Raw genomic sequence first — 18571 nt, 5'->3', positions numbered from 1 at the left:
CCTTCATCACCCGTGACCCCCCAGTATCCTTCATCGCCGTGAACCCAGTGTATCCTTCATCACCTTTGACCCCAGAGTATCCTTCATCACCCGTGACCCCAGAGTATCCTTCATCACCCGTGACCCCAGAGTATCCTTCATTCCCCGTGACCCCAGAGTATCCTTCCTCACCCGTGACCCCAGTGTATCCTTCCTCACCCGTGACCCCAGTGTATCCTTCATCACCTGTGACCCCAGTGTATCCTTCATCACCCGTGACCCCAGAGTATCCTTCATTTCCCGTGACCCCAGAGTATCCTTCATTACCCGTGACCCCAGTGTATCCTTCATCACCCTTGACCCCAGTGTATCCTTCATCACCTGTGACCCCAGAGTATCCTTCATCCCCCGTGACCCCAGAGTATCTTTCATCACCCGTGACCGCAGAGTATCCTTCATCACCTGTGACCCCCAGTATCCTTCATCACCCGTGACCCCCCAGTATCCTTCATCACCTGTGACCCCAGTGTTTTCTTCATCACCTGTGACCCCAGAGTATCCTTCATCACCCGTGACCCCAGAGTATCCTTCATCATCCGTGACCCCAGAGTATCCTTCATCATCCGTGACCCCAGAATATTCTTCATCACCCTTGACCCCAGAGTATCCTTCATCACCCGTGACCCCTGTGTATCCTTCATCACCCGTGACCCCTGTGTATCCTTCATCACCCGTGACCCCAGAGTATCCTTCATCACCCATGACCCCAGAGTATCCTTCATCACCCGTGACCCCAGAGTATCCTTCATCACCCGTGACCCCAGAGTATCCTTCATCACCCGTGACCCCAGAGTATCCTTCATCACCCGTGACCCCAGAGTATCCTTCATCACCCGTGACCCCAGAGTATCCTTCATCACCCGTGACCCCAGAGTATCCTTCATCACCCGTGACCCCTGTGTATCCTTCATCACCCGTGACCCCTGTGTATCCTTCATCACCCGTGACCCCAGAGTATCCTTCATCACCCATGACCCCAGAGTATCCTTCATCACCCGTGACCCCAGAGTATCCTTCATCACCCGTGACCCCAGAGTATCCTTCATCACCCGTGACCCCAGAGTATCCTTCATCACCCGTGACCCCAGAGTATCCTTCATCACCCGTGACCCCAGAGTATCCTTCATCACCCGTGACCCCAGAGTATCCTTCATCACCCGTGACCCCAGAGTATCCTTCATCACCCGTGACCCCAGAGTATCCTTCATCACCCGTGACCCCAGAGTATCCTTCATCACCCGTGACCCCAGAGTATCCTTCATCACCCGTGACCCCAGAGTATCCTTCATCACCCGTGACCCCAGAGTATCCTTCATCACCCATGACTCCAGAATATCCTTCATCACCCGTGACCCCAGAGTATCCTTCATCACCCGGGACCCCAGATACACTTCAGGTACACTTCTGTATCTCCTAAACTGCATCTCCCTGTGAATACGGACCCCAGTCCATGACAGCGAAGACCCCCCCCCCCCCCCGGCTCTCCCACCTGTGATCCTTGTGCTCCAGGACGAGGCAATGGCGGCAGATCAGACTGTCACACGTCTCACAGAATAACTTCAGCGTCTCCTGAGTGTGAAGGGGGCAATACATGGGGTTCCCGGAGCCGCCGTCAGTCCCTGCGGAGCAAAACACAAAACTTCAAACACTTTATAAAGGAACATTCCGAAAAAGAGATTGCAGTCTAAAGATTAGGATGAATATTTTTTCTCATTTTTTTTTTTGTGATTCCTTAAATACAGAGCGCGGGAAAAAATCTTCTCCTTCCATTTCAACCAATCAGGTCCTACATTTTATTAGGGGAAAAATAAAAAAGGAATGTGATTGGCTGCTCTCCGTTAAAGGGCCAGTTCTCCTTATTCCATCTTTACCTTCATAGGGGTACAATAATGTGATCCTGACCATATATACAGCGGGGGAAATAACGATCGGCTCCCCTGTGGATGGTGTAAGTTTTGCCCACTTACATAGAAATGAAGGGTCTATATTTTTATCAGAGGTGTATTTTATATGATAGAGACAGAAGATCAACCAAAAATCCAGAAAAATCACACGATACAAATGTTATAAAGGAAGTTGCAGTTCAGTGAGTAAAATAAGTATTTGATCCCCAAGCAAAACATGACTTGGTAGTTGGTGGAGAAACCCTTGTTGGTGATCACAGAGGTCAGACGTTTCTTGTAGGTGGTGATGAGGTTTGCACACATCTCAGGAGGGGTTTTGGTCCTGCCCCCCCCCCCCCCACTGTATATGGCAAATTTATGACAATTTCAATTATTTCAACCAAAGTAACCAGCCAATATCCCAAATTTATAAATTTCACCCCATGGCTATTATTCTAGGGGGCGCCATGTTTAGGTGCAGCTCATCCGGCATTGTACCTGTCCTTTGCTGCAGATAATGTTCTCCGCTCCCCTTGCTGTGCCGGTGCTGCTCAGCGCAGGTGCTGCACAACCACTTGTTACAGCGCGTGCACAGGCTGTGGGCGGGGTTCTTCTCCGCGCATTCGTAGCAGCTCTGAAACACAAAAAAAAAAGATTTTTATCACATATATGGGGAAGACTCACCGATATGCAAATTAGCTGATTTCATACCCCAGGAGGGATGCAAGGGATGTAGAGAGGGAAAGGGGTGCAGGGGATATAGGTGGGAAATAGGGGGGCAGGGTGAGAAGGGGGTGGATGTAGGGCAGGAAGATGGTGCAGGGGATGGAGGAGGGAAGGCAGTGCAGGGAATGAAGGTTGGGAGAGGGTGCAGGGGATGCAGGGAGGGAAGGCAGTGCAGGGGATGGAGGAGGGAAGGCAGTGCAGGGAATGAAGGTTGGGAGAGGGTGCAGGGGATGCAGGGAGGGAAGGCAGTTCAGGCGATGCAGAAGGGAAGGGAGTGCAGAGAATGAAGGTTGGGAGAGGGTGCAGGGGATGCAGGGAGGGAAGGCAGTGCAGGGAATAAAGGTTGGGAGAGGGTGCAGGGAATGTAGAAGGGAAGGCAGTGCAGGGAATAAAGGTTGGGAGAGGGTGCAGGGGATGCAGGGAGGGAAGGCAGTGCAGGGAATAAAGGTTGGGAGAGGGTGCAGGGAATGTAGAAGGGAAGGCAGTGCAGGGAATAAAGGTTGGGAGAGGGTGCAGGGGATGCAGGGAGGGAAGGCAGTGCAGGGAATAAAGGTTGGGAGAGGGTGCAGGGAATGTAGAAGGGAAGGCAGTGCAGGGAATAAAGGTTGGGAGAGGGTGCAGGGGATGCAGGGAGGGAAGGCAGTGCAGGGAATAAAGGTTGGGAGAGGGTGCAGGGAATGTAGAAGGGAAGGCAGTGCAGGGAATAAAGGTTGGGAGAGGGTGCAGGGGATGCAGGGAGGGAAGGCAGTGCAGGGAATAAAGGTTGGGAGAGGGTGCAGGGAATGTAGAAGGGAAGGCAGTGCAGGGAATAAAGGTTGGGAGAGGGTGCAGGGGATGCAGGGAGGGAAGGCAGTGCAGGGAATAAAGGTTGGGAGAGGGTGCAGGGGATGCAGGGAGGGAAGGCAGTGCAGGGGATGGAGGAGGGAAGGCAGTGCAGGGAATGAAGGTTGGGAGAGGGTGCAGGGGATGCAGGGAGGGAAGGCAGTGCAGGGAATGTAGAAGGGAAGGCAGTGCAGGGAATGAAGGTTGGGAGAGGGTGCAGGGGATGCAGGGAGGGAAGGCAGTTCAGGCGATGCAGAAGGGAAGGGAGTGCAGAGAATGAAGGTTGGGAGAGGGTGCAGGGGATGCAGGGAGGGAAGGCAGTGCAGGGAATAAAGGTTGGGAGAGGGTGCAGGGAATGTAGAAGGGAAGGCAGTGCAGGGAATAAAGGTTGGGAGAGGGTGCAGGGGATGCAGGGAGGGAAGGCAGTGCAGGGAATAAAGGTTGGGAGAGGGTGCAGGGAATGTAGAAGGGAAGGCAGTGCAGGGAATAAAGGTTGGGAGAGTGTGCAGGGGATGCAGGGAGAGAAGGCAGTGCAGGGGATGTAGAAGAGAAAGAAGTGCAGGGAATGAAGGTTGGGAGAGGGTGCAGGGGATGCCGTGCAGGGAATGTAGAAGGGAAGGCAGTGCAGGGAATGAAGGTTGGGAGAGGGTGCAGGGGATGCAGTGCAGGGAATGTAGAAGGGAAGGCAGTGCAGGGAATAAATGTTGGGAGAGGGTGCAGGGGATGCAGGGAGGGAAGGTAGTGCAGGGGATGTAGAAGGGAAGGCAGTGCAGGGAATGAAGGTTGGGAGAGGGTGCAGGGGATGAAGGTTGGGAGAGGGTGCAGGGGATGCAGGGAGGGAAGAGGTTATAGGGCTTTTAAGCAAGGAAAGGAGTGATAGGGATACAATGAAGGAGGAGGTCCAGAGATGTTGAGAGGAGTCAGAATACTCTTTATAGCTCAGGAAACGTAAAGCATTTTCCATTTTCTCATGTTACAACCAAAAACATAAATGTATTTTATTGGGATTTTATGTGATGGACCAACACAAAGTGTCACATAATTGTGAAGTGGAAGGAAAATGATAAATGATACAAATAAATATGTGAAAAGTGTGGGGGGGGAGGGGCATTTGTATGGCGCCCCCTTTACTCTGATACCCCTAACTAAAATCTAATGGAACCAATTGCCTTCAGAAGTCACCTAATTAGTAAATAGAGTCCACCTGTGTGTCATTGTATCTCAGTATAAATACAGCTGTTCTGTGAAGCCCTCAGAGGTTTGTTAGAGAACCTTAGTGAACAAACAGCATCATGAAGGCCAAGGAACACACCAGACAGGTCAGGGATGAAGTTGTGGAGAAGTATAAAGCAGGGTTGGGTTATAGTAAAATCTCCCAAGCTTTGACCATCTCACGGAGCTCTGTTCAATCCATCATCGGAAAATGGAAAGAGTATGGGCACAACCGCAATCCTACCAAGACATGGCCGTCCACCTAAACTGACCGGGCCGGGCAAGGAGAGCATTCATCAGAGAAGAGCCAAGAGGTCCATGGTAACTCTGGAGGAGCTGCAGAGATCCACAGCTCAGGGGGGAGAATCTGTCCACAGGACAACTATTAGTCGTCTCTCCACAAATCTGCCCTTTATGGAAGAGTGACAAGAAGAAAGACATTGGAGAAAGAAAGTCATAAGAAGTCCTGTTTGTAGTTTGTGAGAAGCCATGTGGGGGAGGGGGCAGCAAACATGTGGAAGAAGGTGATCTGGTCAGAGGAGACCAAAATTCAACTTTATGGCCTAAAAGTAAAACGCTATGTGTGGGGGAAACTAACACTGCCCATCCCCCGAACACACCATCCCCACCGTGAGACATGGTGGTGGCAGCATCATGTGGTGGGGATGGTTTTCTTCAGCAGGGACAGGGAAGCTGGTCAGAGTTGATGGGAAGATGGATGGAGACAAATACAGGACAATCTTAGAAGAAAACCTGTTAGAGTCGGCAAAAGACTTGAGCCCGGGGCGGAGGTTCCCCTTCCAGCAGGACAACGGCCCGAAACATCCAGCCAGAGCTACAATGGAATGGTTTACATCAAAGCATATTCATGTGTTAGAATGGCCCAGTCACAGTCCAGACCTAAATCCCATTGAGAATCTGTGGCCAGACTTGAAAATTGCTGATCACAGACGCTCTCCATCCAATCTGACAGAGCTTGAGATATTTTACAAAGAAGAAGAATGGGCAGAAATGTCCTCTCTAGATGTGCAAAGCTGGTAGAGACACCCCCAAAAAGACTTGTAGAGAAAGGGGGTTCTACAAAGTATTGACTCCGGGGGGCGCCATACAAATGCCCCTCCCCCACACTTTTCACAGATTTATTTGTATCATTTATCATTTTCCTTCCACTTCACAATTATGTGACACTTTGTGTTCATCACATAAAATCCCAATAAAATATATTTATGGTTTTGGTTGTAACAAAATGTGGGGAATTTCAAGGGGTATGAATACTTTTTCAAGGCACTGTACATAGTGGGGGGGATTTAGTGAACCCCCCAATTTAGGCGTGTCTGGGACAGAGTGATATCTAATAAACTCTTTAGCTGTTCCCACTCTGTGGATTTCCTCGATCATAGGATTGGTGGTCTTCATTGGTCTCTCTCGCGGACTCCTCAGTCCCGGTCTATGGATGTATTAGCGGGAGGAAGGTTGTGTGTATTGCGGTGTTTGTACTCCTCCGGTACACGGGGGGTGCAGCACACACTCCTCTGGGGCTGCATTCTGTGTAACCAGCCTGGATACAAAGCAGCAGAAGCGAAGTGTCCCTGGAAATGATTCCGCTTCTTGGCAACTATGTGAGGACCCCAGAGAGCGATTATAGAGGTGAAATGTGTCCGGGCCCCCGGGAGCCACACGAGCCGCTAATGAAGATAATAACTCAGATCTAAGAACCCTCTACAAGAGAGACGAGAATCCCAACTACACACTCACCGGACCCGGGGATCACTGTACAGCACTGCGGTATATGTCAGAGCTATATAAATGTATAATAATAATAATAGTGTGTGACTGTGGGGGAGGGGACATTAGAGTGTAAGCTCCTCTGTACAGAGACTGATGTGACTGTGGGGGAGGGGACATTAGAGTGTAAGATCCTCTGTACAGAGACTAATGTGACTGTGGGGGAGGGGACATTAGAGTGTAAGCTCCTCTGTACAGAGACTAATGTGACTGTGGGGAAGGGGACATTAGAGTGTAAGCTCCTCTGTACAGAGACTGATGTGACTGTGGGGGAGGGGACATTAGAGTGTAAGATCCTCTGTACAGAGACTAATGTGACTGTGGGGGAGGGGACATTAGAGTGTAAGCTCCTCTGTACAGAGACAGATGTGACTGTGGGGGAGGGGACATTAGAGTGTAAGCTCCTCTGTACAGAGACTGATGTGACTGTGGGGGAGGGGCCATTAGAGTGTAAGCTCCTCTGTACAGAGACTGATGTGACTGTGGGGGGAGGGGACATTAGAGTGTAAGCTCCTCTGTACAGAGACAGATGTGACTGTGGGGGAGGGGACATTAGAGTGTAAGCTCCTCTGTACAGAGACTGATGTGACTGTGGGGGGAGGGGACATTAGAGTGTAAGCTCCTCTGTACAGAGACTGATGTGACTGTGGGGGGAGGGGACATTAGAGTGTAAGCTCCTCTGTACAGAGACTGATGTGACTGTGGGGGGAGGGGACATTAGAGCGTAAACTCCTCTGTACAGGGACTGATGTGACTGTGTGGGGGAGGGGACATTAGAGTGTAAGCTCCTCTGTACAAAGACTGATGTGACTGTGGGGGGGAGGGGACATTAGAGTGTAAGCTCCTCTGTACAGGGACTGATGTGACTGTGTGGGGGAGGGGACATTAGAGTGTAAGCTCCTCTGTACAGGGACTGATGTGACTGTGTGGGGGAGGGGACATTAGAGTGTAAGCTCCTCTGTACAAAGACTGATGTGACTGTGGGGGGGGGGGGAATTTAGAGTGTAAGCTCCTCTGTACAGGGACTGATGTGACTGTGTGGGGGAGGGGACATTAGAGCGTAAGCTCCTCTGTACAAAGACTGATGTGACTGTGGGGGGGAGGGGACATTAGAGTGTAAGCTCCTCTGTACAGAGACTGATGTGACTGTGGGGGGGAGGGGACATTAGAGTGTAAGCTCCTCTGTACAGAGACTGATGTGACTGTGGGGGGGAGGGGACATTAGAGTGTAAGCTCCTCTGTACAGAGACTGATGTGACTGTGGGGGGGAGGGGACATTAGAGTGTAAGCTCCTCTGTACAGAGACTGATGTGACTGTGGGGGAGGGGACATTAGAGTGTAAGCTCCTCTGTACAGAGACTGATGTGACTGTGGGGGGGGGGAGGGAACATTAGAGTGTAAGCTCCTCTGTACAGGGACTGATGTGACTGTGGGGGGAGGGGACATTAGAGTGTAAGCTCCTCTGTACAGAGACTGATGTGACTGTGGGGGGAGGGGACATTAGAGTGTAAGCTCCTCTGGTACAGAGACTGATGTGACTGTGGGGGGGAGGGGACAGAGTGTAAGCTCCTCTGTACAGAGACTGATGTGACTGTGGGGGGAGGGGACATTAGAGTGTAAGCTCCTCTGTACAGAGACTGATGTGACTGTGGGGGGAGGGGACATTAGAGCGTAAACTCCTCTGTACAGGGACTGATGTGACTGTGTGGGGGAGGGGACATTAGAGTGTAAGCTCCTCTGTACAAAGACTGATGTGACTGTGGGGGGGAGGGGACATTAGAGTGTAAGCTCCTCTGTACAGGGACTGATGTGACTGTGTGGGGGAGGGGACATTAGAGTGTAAGCTCCTCTGTACAGGGACTGATGTGACTGTGTGGGGGAGGGGACATTAGAGTGTAAGCTCCTCTGTACAAAGACTGATGTGACTGTGGGGGGGGGGGGAATTTAGAGTGTAAGCTCCTCTGTACAGGGACTGATGTGACTGTGTGGGGGAGGGGACATTAGAGCGTAAGCTCCTCTGTACAAAGACTGATGTGACTGTGGGGGGGAGGGGACATTAGAGTGTAAGCTCCTCTGTACAGAGACTGATGTGACTGTGGGGGGGAGGGGACATTAGAGTGTAAGCTCCTCTGTACAGAGACTGATGTGACTGTGGGGGGGAGGGGACATTAGAGTGTAAGCTCCTCTGTACAGAGACTGATGTGACTTTGGCTCAGTGTTACAGCACTGCGGTATATGTCAGAGCTATGCTAGTAGAAATAGATATTGGGGTACACAGAAAATGCTTCTTATACTTAGTGATCTACAGTGTGTTGAAAAAGTATTCATACCCCTTGAAATTCCCCACATTTTGTGACAACCAAAACCATAAATGTATTTTATTGGGATTTTATGTGATGGACCAACACAAAGTGTCACATAATTGTGAAGTGGACGGAAAATGATAAATGATACAAATAAATATGTGAAAAGTGTGGGGGGAGGGGAATTTGTATGGCGCCCCCCGGAGTCAATACTTTGTAGAACCCCCTTTCTCTACAAGTCTTTTTGGGGGTGTCTCTACCAGCTTTGCACATCTAGAGAGGACATTTCTGCCCATTCTTCTTCTTTGTAAAATATCTCAAGCTCTGTCAGATTGGATGGAGAGCGTCTGTGATCAGCAATTTTCAAGTCTTGCCACAGATTCTCAATGGGATTTAGGTCTGGACTGTGACTGGGCCATTCTAACACATGGATATGCTTTGATGTAAACCATTCCATTGTAGCTCTGGCTGGATGTTTCGGGCCGTTGTCCTGCTGGAAGGGGAACCTCCGCCCCGGTCTCAAGTCTTTTGCCGACTCCAACAGGTTTTCTTCTAAGATTGTCCTGTATTTGTCTCCATCCATCTTCCCATCAACTCTGACCAGCTTCCCTGTCCCTGCTGAAGAAAACCATCCCCACCACATGATGCTGCCACCACCATGTCTCACAGTGGGGATGGTGTGTTCAGGGGGATGGGCGGTGTTAGTTTTCCCCACACATAGCGTTTTGCTTTTAGGCCATAAAGTAGAATTTTGGTCTCCTCTGACCAGATCACCTTCTTCCACATGTTTGCTGCCCCCTCCCCCACATGGCTTCTCACAAACTACAAACAGGACTTCTTATGACTTTTTTTCCCCAATGTCTTTCTTCTTGTCACTCTTCCATAAAGGGCAGATTTGTGGAGAGACGACTAATAGTTGTCCTGTGGACAGATTCTCCCCCCTGAGCTGTGGATCTCTGCAGCTCCTCCAGAGTTACCATGGACCTCTTGGCTCTTCTCTGATGAATGCTCTCCTTGCCCGGCCCGGTCAGTTTAGGTGGACGGCCATGTCTTGGTAGGTTTGCAGTTGTGCCCATACTCTTTCCATTTTCCGATGATGGATTGAACAGAGCTCCGTGAGATGTTCAAAGCTTGGGAGATTTTATTATAACCCAACCCTGCTTTATACTTCTCCACAACTTCATCCCTGACCTGTCTGGTGTGTTCCTTGGCCTTCATGATGCTGTTTGTTCACTAAGGTTCTCCAACAAACCTCTGAGGGCTTCACAGAACAGCTGTATTTATACTGAGATTAAATGACACACAGGTGGACTCTATTTACTAATTAGGTGACTTCTGAAGGCAATTGGTTCCACTAGATTTTAGTTAGGGGTATCGGAGTAAAGGGGGCTGAATACAAATGCCCCTCCCCCACACTTTTCACATATTTATTTGTATCATTTATAATTTTCCTTCCACTTCACAATTATGTGACACTTTGTGTTGGTCCATCACATAAAATCCCAATAAAATACGTTTACGATTTTGGTTGTAACATGACAAGATGTGGGGAATTTCAAGGGGTATGAATACTTTTTCCAAGCACTGTAATTATTGTATCTTTTCACTTTTTATAAAAAGGAAGTTATTTTTTTCTCTCCTGGATTCAGCAGAAGAGGACGGGTGATATTCTCGGATCTCCTCTCGCCTCCTCGGTCACACATTGTAAGATTGAAGTCTTGTCGGATACGAGCGCAGAGAGCGGGGGAGGGGGAGATTGTAATTAACCTCAAAATGTAAATTTCAAGGCTAAAAATAGAATTTTCCACGACTGGCAGCAAAACAAGATAATTACCGAGTCAGAGATGAGAGAATTCACAAAGAAAACAGATGTGTGTCACCGAGCGGTGGGGGAGGGGCGCAGAGAGGAATGGGGCTCATTCACAACGATCGCTGGAACGACCGATCTATCGCGTGATACTAAACCGCGCCGGATTGTATTACAATGTATGGAAATGACACGACGGAAGTGAAACACGGAGACAGGAAGTGAAGAAATAACAAAATGACAGAATCATCACTGAAAATATTTCGATTGGGAGGAGAAAATTCTGGACAAATTTGGGGTGAGAAAAAGTTTATAAACTGAAAAAAAAAACAGGTTAACGATCGACCGGCAAATAGCAGACATTTATAAAGTCATGTGATCACTCAGAACCAATGGAGTGAAAGCGGGAGAGTGTTCTGATGTCATGTGATCTCTTAGAACCAATTAACTGAAAGTGAGTGGTGGGCTGATGTCATGTGACCACTAAGAGTCTATGCAGTGATGTCATGTGACCACTAAGAGTCTATGCAGTGATGTCATGTGACCACTTAAAGCCAATGCAGTGAAAGCTGGCAGTGTGATGAGGTCATGTGATCTATCCCACCAGTTATAAATGCCCCTGGATATCAGTGCTGGGACAGCTCCTCCTCCTGACTCCTTCCTGATCTCTGTATGTGGTCTCTGCACCTCCTCTTGATCTCTGCGTGTGGTCTGTACCCTCTCCTCCTGACTCCTTCCTGATCTCTGTGTGTGGTCTGTGCAACTCCTCCTGACTCCTTCCTGATCTCTGTGTGTGGTTTGTGCACCTCCTCCTCCTGACTCTTTCCTGATCTCTGTGTGTGGTCTGTGCACCACCTCCTCCTGACTCCTTCCTGATCTCTGTGTGTGGTCTGTGCACCACCTCCTCCTGACTCCTTCCTGATCTCTGTGTGTGGTCTGTACCCCCTCCTCCTGACTCCTTCCTGATCTCTGTGTGTGGTCTGTACCCCCTCCTCCTGACTCCTTCCTGATCTCTGTGTGTGGTCTGTGCAACTCCTCCTGACTCCTTCCTGATCTCTGTGTGTGGTTTGTGCACCACCTCCTCCTGACTCTTTCCTGATCTCTGTGTGTGGTCTGTGCACCACCTCCTCCTGACTCCTTCCTGATCTCTGTGTGTGGTCTGTACCCCCTCCTCCTGACTCCTTCCTGATCTCTGTGTGTGGTCTGTACCCCCTCCTCCTGACTCCTTCCTGATCTCTGTGTGTGGTCTGTGCAACTCCTCCTGACTCCTTCCTGATCTCTGTGTGTGGTCTGTGCACCACCTCCTCCTGACTCCTTCCTGATCTCTGTGTGTGGTCTGTGCACCACCTCCTCCTGACTCCTTCCTGATCTCTGTGTGTGGTCTGTACCCCCTCCTCCTGACTCCTTCCTGATCTCTGTGTGTGGTCTGTACCCCCTCCTCCTGACTCCTTCCTGATCTCTGTGTGTGGTCTGTACCCCCTCCTCCTGACTCCTTCCTGATCTCTGTGTGTGGTCTGTGCAACTCCTCCTGACTCCTTCCTGATCTCTGTGTGTGGTCTGTGCACCACCTCCTCCTGACTCCTTCCTGATCTCTGTGTGTGGTCTGTACCCCCTCCTGCTGACTCCTTCCTGATCTCTGTGTGTGGTCTGTGCACCTCCTCCTGACTCTTTCCTGATCTCTGTGTGTGGTCTGTGCAACTCCTCCTGACTCCTTCCTGATCTCTATGTGTGGTTTGTGCACCTCCTCCTCCTGACTCTTTCCTGATCTCTGTGTGTGGTCTGTACCCCCTCCTCCTGACTCTTTCCTGATCTCTGTGTGTGGTCTGTGCGCCTCCTCCTGATTGTCAGAGATTGGTCAGAGCAGCAATCTGGTAACTCACCTTCGCCATCTTAAAATGACCGATGAGGCCCTTTAGACGGAGAGATCAGGCGGCGTTCCTCAGAGGCGTCACATGAAGAAGCAGATCTGCAGAATGACACAAATGTCAGAGACGGGATCCGAACTCACAAGATTATCACAAAACGCAGAACTACAAGTCCCAGCATGTGTTTCTATCATAAGAGTTACTTCACTAAATCAGTCATTGAATTTGGATGGTTTGGGGGGGGGGGGGGACTTTGGAATTCTGCTGTGACCCCCTTTGGAAAAAATCTCCCTCATACCAGAAATGGGGGTGAGGGTGTCACCAGGACAGGAAGGGTCACACCTTACATTACAGTTTAAAACAACAAAATAAAACTGAATAGCCACTAAAAATACCAAAACCGTCCTTTGCTGCAATATTCACCTTCAATCCAGAGATCTCACCGGCAGTGCTTTTTTCCTCTACTAGATGTCTCCAGCTTAGTGGCCACCTTAGAGTGAGTGAGGTCATCCCGGACGAGCCCCCAACCCGTGACTGGACAGTGAAAGGAGAAGAAGCGATGAGCTCATCTCTCTGTCACTCTGCTCTCTCCTCCTACCCTGCAGAGCAACTGATTGGCTCTCTGTACTGCTGCGTCCTCTCATACTCCAGCCCTACTGTACAGGGACAGCGAGAGACTGATATCGGGTCATTAATCGGCCTATTATTAATAATAATAATCAATGCTGTTACTACTAATAAAATGTATTATTAATAATTATGGGACCACTACAATTATTAATACTATTATAATTACTGCTGTTACCACTAATCACATTTATTATTATTATCAACAGCAATAATTATAATTGTAGTAATTATTGAAGTCATATTATTATTAATAATAATAATAATACAATTTTATTAGTAGTAAAAGCATTTATTATTAATTAATATTAATTAATAATAATGATGACCCCTACAATAACTACTATTATAATTACTGCTGTTACTACTAACATTTATTATTATTATTATTAATAATAATAATAATAATAATAATAATAATAATAATAATAAATGCTGTTACTACTAATAAAATTGTATTATTAATAATAGGACTTCAATAATTACTACAATTATAATTATTGCTGTTAATAATAATAAAAATAATAAATGTGATTAGTGGTAACAGCAGTAATTATAATAGTAGTAATTATTGTAGTGGTCCTATTATTATTATTATTAATAATAATAATAATAATAATACATTTTATTAGTAGTAACAGCATTTATTAATAATAATAGAAGTAGTTATTGTAGTGGTCATAATTGTTATTAATAATAAATTATTTTACTACTAATACAATTGTATTATTATTATTATTATTATTAATAATAATAATAAAAATAATAATAATAGGACTTCAATAGTAACTACAATTATAATTATTGCTGATAATAATAAAATAAACGTGATTAGTGGTCACAGCAGTAATTATAATAGTAGTAATTATTGTAGTGGTCCTATTATTATTATTATTATTATTATTATTATTATTATTAATAATAACATTTTATTAGTAGTAACAACATTTATTATTAATAATAATAATTATGACCACTACAATAACTACTATTATAATTACTGCTGTTACTACTATCATTTATTATTATTATTAACAGCAGTAATTATATTAGTAGTAGTTATTGTAGTACTCATAATTATTATTAATAATAAATGCTGTTACTACTGATAAAATGTTATTATTATTAATAATGGGACCACTACAATAATTACTACTATTATAATGACTACTGTTACCACTAATCACATTTTATTATTATTAACAGCAATAATTATAATTGTAGTAATTATTGTAGTGGTCCTATTATTAATAATAATAATAATAATAACATTTTATCAGTAGTAACAGCATTTAATACTAATAATAATAATTATGAGTACTACAATAACTACTACTAATAGAATTACTGCTGTTAATAATAATAATAAATGATAGCAGTAACAGCAGTAATTATAATAGTAGTAGTTATTGTAGTGGTCATAATTATTATTATTAATAATAAATGTTGTTACTACTAATAAAATGTTATTATTATTATTATTATTATTAATAATAATAATAATAATAATAATAGGACCACTACAATAATTACTACTATTATAATTACTGCTGTGACCACTAATCAAGTTTATTTTTATTATTATCAGCAATATTTATAATTGTAGTTATTATTGAAGTCCTATTATTAATAATAATAATAATAATAATAATACAATTGTATTAGTAGTAAAAGCATTTATTACTAATAATAATAATTATGACCACTACAATAACTACTACTATTATAATAACTTCTGTTACTACTAAAATGTATTATTATTATTAACAGCAGTAATTATATTAGTAGTAATTATTGTAGTGGTCTTATTATTATTATTATCATTATTATTAATAATACATTTTTAATAGTAGTAACAGCATTTATTATTATTATTCTTAATAATAATAAATGTAAGTAGTAACAATTATAAGAGTAGTAGTTATAATTATTAATAATAATAATAATAATAATAATAATAGTGGAGGCCGGTCGTAGTAAGAACATTATCGGATCGGTAGGTTGTCCTCGATGAACAGAATCTCCTCCACACTGATCTGTATTTTGGGAGCAGCGTCGTCTGTATTACCCAGAATCCCCGGCACACCAGATTGGTGGCGTTGGGCGTGTCTGTACTATGACCTCAGCAGGACCAGCCCTCTCTCTCTCTCTCTCTTGCCTTCTACTAGCGCAACATGTTTCAGGCACTGGGGGAATGGTGGGCAAGTAGGGTAAAGGAACCCCCCAGGTAGATGCGGGGGATGGTCTCTGCTGACTTGTCCTTGAAGGAAAGGGCCCCGGGGCCATTTTGCTGCTCTGTCACTACCTGGCGGGTCATTGAGCAGAAACAAGCATGCGGCCAGTGAAGTATTGTCCTGACCCCTGATTGGCTCCGATCAGCTGATGACCAAACTGTGAAGTAAGGAGAACCATGACAGCCACGGAGCGTGCGCCATCATAACCATGTCCGCTACGTTATGTCCGCCCACCCAGGGAGGAGCTCAGCGGAGGAGGGGTCACTGAGAGCTGCAGGGGGAGGAGCTCCGGCTGATAACAATCACAAGACTGGCTGAACAGAATTACAGATCCTTTGGCAGGCCGAGCGGAATACATACATATATTATATATACATAGACTATATTACCAAAAGTATTGGGACGCCTGCCTTTACACACACATGGACTTTAATGACATCCCAGTCTTAGTCCGGAGGGTTCAATATTGAGTTGGCCCTTTGCAGCTATAACAGCTTCACCTCTTCTGGGAAGGCCGTCCACAAGGTTTAGGAGGGTGTCTATACTCCTAAACCTTTAGATAACGTCTAAACCGCTGGCAACAAAAGTCAGTACACCCCTAAGTGAAAATCTCCAAATTGGGCCCAATTAGCCATTTTTCCTCCCCGGTGTCATGTGACTCGTTAGTGTTACAAGGTCTCAGGTGTGAATGGGGAGCAGGTGTGTTAAATTTGGTGTTATCGCTCTCACTCTCTCATACTGGTCACTGGAAGCTCAACATGGCACCTCATGGCAAAGAACTCTCTGAGGATCTGAAGATAAGAATTGTCGCTCTACATAAAGATGGCCTAGGCTATAAGAAGATTGCCAAGACCCTGAAACTGAGCTGCAGCACGGAGGCCAAGACCATACAGCGGTATAACAGGACGGGTTCCCCTCAGAACAGGCCTCGCCATGGTCCACCAAAGAAGTTGAGGTCACGTGATCAGCGTCATATCCAGAGGTTGTCTTTGGGAAATAGACGTATGAGTGCTGCCAGCATTTCTGCAGAGGTTGTAGGGGTGGGGGGGGGGGGGGGGGTCAGCCTGTCAGTGCTCAGACCATACGCCGCACACTGCATCAAATTGTTCTGCATGGCTGTCATCCCAGAAGGAAGCCTCTTCTAAAGATGATGCACAAGAAAGACCACAAACAGTTTGCTGAAGACAAGCAGACTAAGGAGATGGATTACTGGAACCATGTCCTGTGGTCTGATGAGACCAAGATAAACGTATTTGGTGTCAGATGGTGTCAGGCGTGTGTGGGGGCAACCAGGTGAGGAGGACAAAGACAAGTGTGTCTTGTCTACAGTCAAGCATGGTGGTGGGGGTGTCATGGTCTGGGGCTGCATGAGTGCTGCCGGCACTGGGGGGCTACAGATCATTGAGGGGACCATGAATGCCAACATGTACTGTGACATACTGAAGCAGAGCATGATCCCCTCCCTTCAGAGACTGGGCCGCAGGGCAGTATTCCAACATGATAACCACCCCAAACACACCTCCAACACCACCACTGCCTTGCTAAAGAAGCTGAGGGTGAAGGTGATGGACTGGCCAAGCATGTCTCCAGACCTAAACCCTATTGATCATCTGTGGGACATCCTCAGAGGGAAGGTGGAGGAGGGGAAGGTCTCCAACATCCACCAGCTCTGTGATGTCATCATGGGGGAGGGGAAGAGGACTCCAGTGGTGACCTGTGAAGCTCTGGTGACCTCCATGCCCAAGAGGGTGAAGGCAGTGCTGGAAAATAATGGCGGCCACACAAAATATTGACACTTTGGGCCCAATTTGGACATTTTCACTTACTGACTTTTGTCGCCAGCGGTTTAGACATTAATGGCTGTGTGTTGAGTTATTTTGAGGGGACAGGAAATTTACACTGTTATACAAGCTGTACACTCACTACTTTACATTGTAGACAAGTGTCATTTCTTCAGTGTTGTCACATGAGAAGAGAGAAGAGAAATGTGACTGAGGGGTGTACTTACTTTTGTCAGATACTGTATATTTCTATGTATAGGTGGAGTTCATCCTTACTGCCCATGGATCGGGGGAAGGGGAGTACTTGCATCATAGGAGCTCCCAGACCTCCGGATGAGGCAATCTGACGACACGCGGTGTGTGGGGTCCCTCTAGAGTCCACCAGTGTGAGAATAGCTACCCCTCCCCCAACCACCAGTGACATCTCTGCGTAATCCCAGTCTCTCCAGCTGCTGCAGAACTACAACTCCCAGCAATTCCCAGGAATATACCACAGCGGGTGTACAGACCCGGGAACTCAGCACAGGGATGGTGGGAACCCCTCATAATGGGCACAGCGGGTGTGCAGACCCGGGAACTCAGCACAGGGATGGTGGGGACCCCTCATAATGGGCACAGCGGGTGTACAGACCCGGGAACTCGGCACAGGGATGGTGGGAACCCCTCATAATGGGCACAGCGGGTGTACAGACCCGGGAACTCAGCACAGGGATGGTGGGAACCCCTCATAATGGGCACAGCGGGTGTACAGACCCGGGAACTCGGAACAGGGATGGTGGGAACCCCTTATGATGGGCACAGCAGGTGTACAGACCAGGGAACTCAGCACAGGGATGGTGGGAACCCCTCATAATGGGCACAGCGGGTGTACAGACCCGGGAACTCAGCACAGGGATGGTGGGAACCCCTCATAATGGGCACAGCGGGTGTACAGACCCGGGAACTCGGCACAGGGATGGTGGGAACCCCTTATGATGGGCACAGCAGGTGTACAGACCAGGGAACTCAGCACAGGGATGGTGGGAACCCCTTATGATGGGCACAGCGGGTGTACAGACCCGGGAACTCGGCACAGGGATGGTGAGAACCCCTCATAATGGGCACAGAAGGTGTACAGACCCGGGAACTCGGCACAGGGATGGTGGGAACCCCTTATGATGGGCACAGCGGGTGTACAGACCCGGGAACTCAGCACAGGGATGGTGGTAACCCCTCATAATGGGCACAGTGGGTGTACAGACCCGGGAACTCGGCACAGGGATGGTGGGAACCCCTTATGATGGGCACAGCGGGTGTACAGACCCGGGAACTCAGCACAGGGATGGTGGGAACCCCTCATAATGGGCACAGCGGGTGTACAGACCCGGGAACTCGGCACAGGGATGGTGGTAACCCCTCATAATGGGCACAGCGGGTGTACAGACCCGGGAACTCGGCACAGGGATGGTGGGAACCCCTTATGATGGGCACAGCGGGTGTACAGACCC

General features: G+C 47.3%; 1 protein-coding gene across 7 annotated transcripts in view; it reads right to left on the bottom strand.

Annotated features, from left to right (window-relative positions):
• TRIM66 (tripartite motif containing 66) overlaps positions 1-18571 on the bottom strand; it is an 83530-nt gene that overhangs the window by 60973 nt on the left and 3986 nt on the right. For all 7 annotated transcript variants that reach the window (XM_077453657.1, XM_077453664.1, XM_077453659.1 and 4 more), the window contains exons 2-4: positions 12458-12543; positions 2421-2556; positions 1529-1658 (exon numbers count right to left, since the gene is read on the bottom strand). In XM_077453657.1, the coding sequence (XP_077309783.1) occupies positions 1529-1658; positions 2421-2556; positions 12458-12466 (275 nt within the window). In that variant the 5' untranslated portion in view covers positions 12467-12543. The remainder of the gene's footprint in view (positions 1-1528; positions 1659-2420; positions 2557-12457; positions 12544-18571) is intronic.

The sequence above is a fragment of the Lithobates pipiens genome, unplaced genomic scaffold, assembly GCF_037356315.1.
Source record: "Lithobates pipiens isolate NorthernLeopardFrog02 unplaced genomic scaffold, aLitPip1_a1.2 Scaffold_24, whole genome shotgun sequence".
Classification (NCBI taxonomy): Eukaryota; Metazoa; Chordata; class Amphibia; order Anura; family Ranidae; genus Lithobates; species Lithobates pipiens.
Note: the sequence above shows the minus strand (reverse complement) of the source record. Positions and strands in the feature narration are given on the sequence as shown.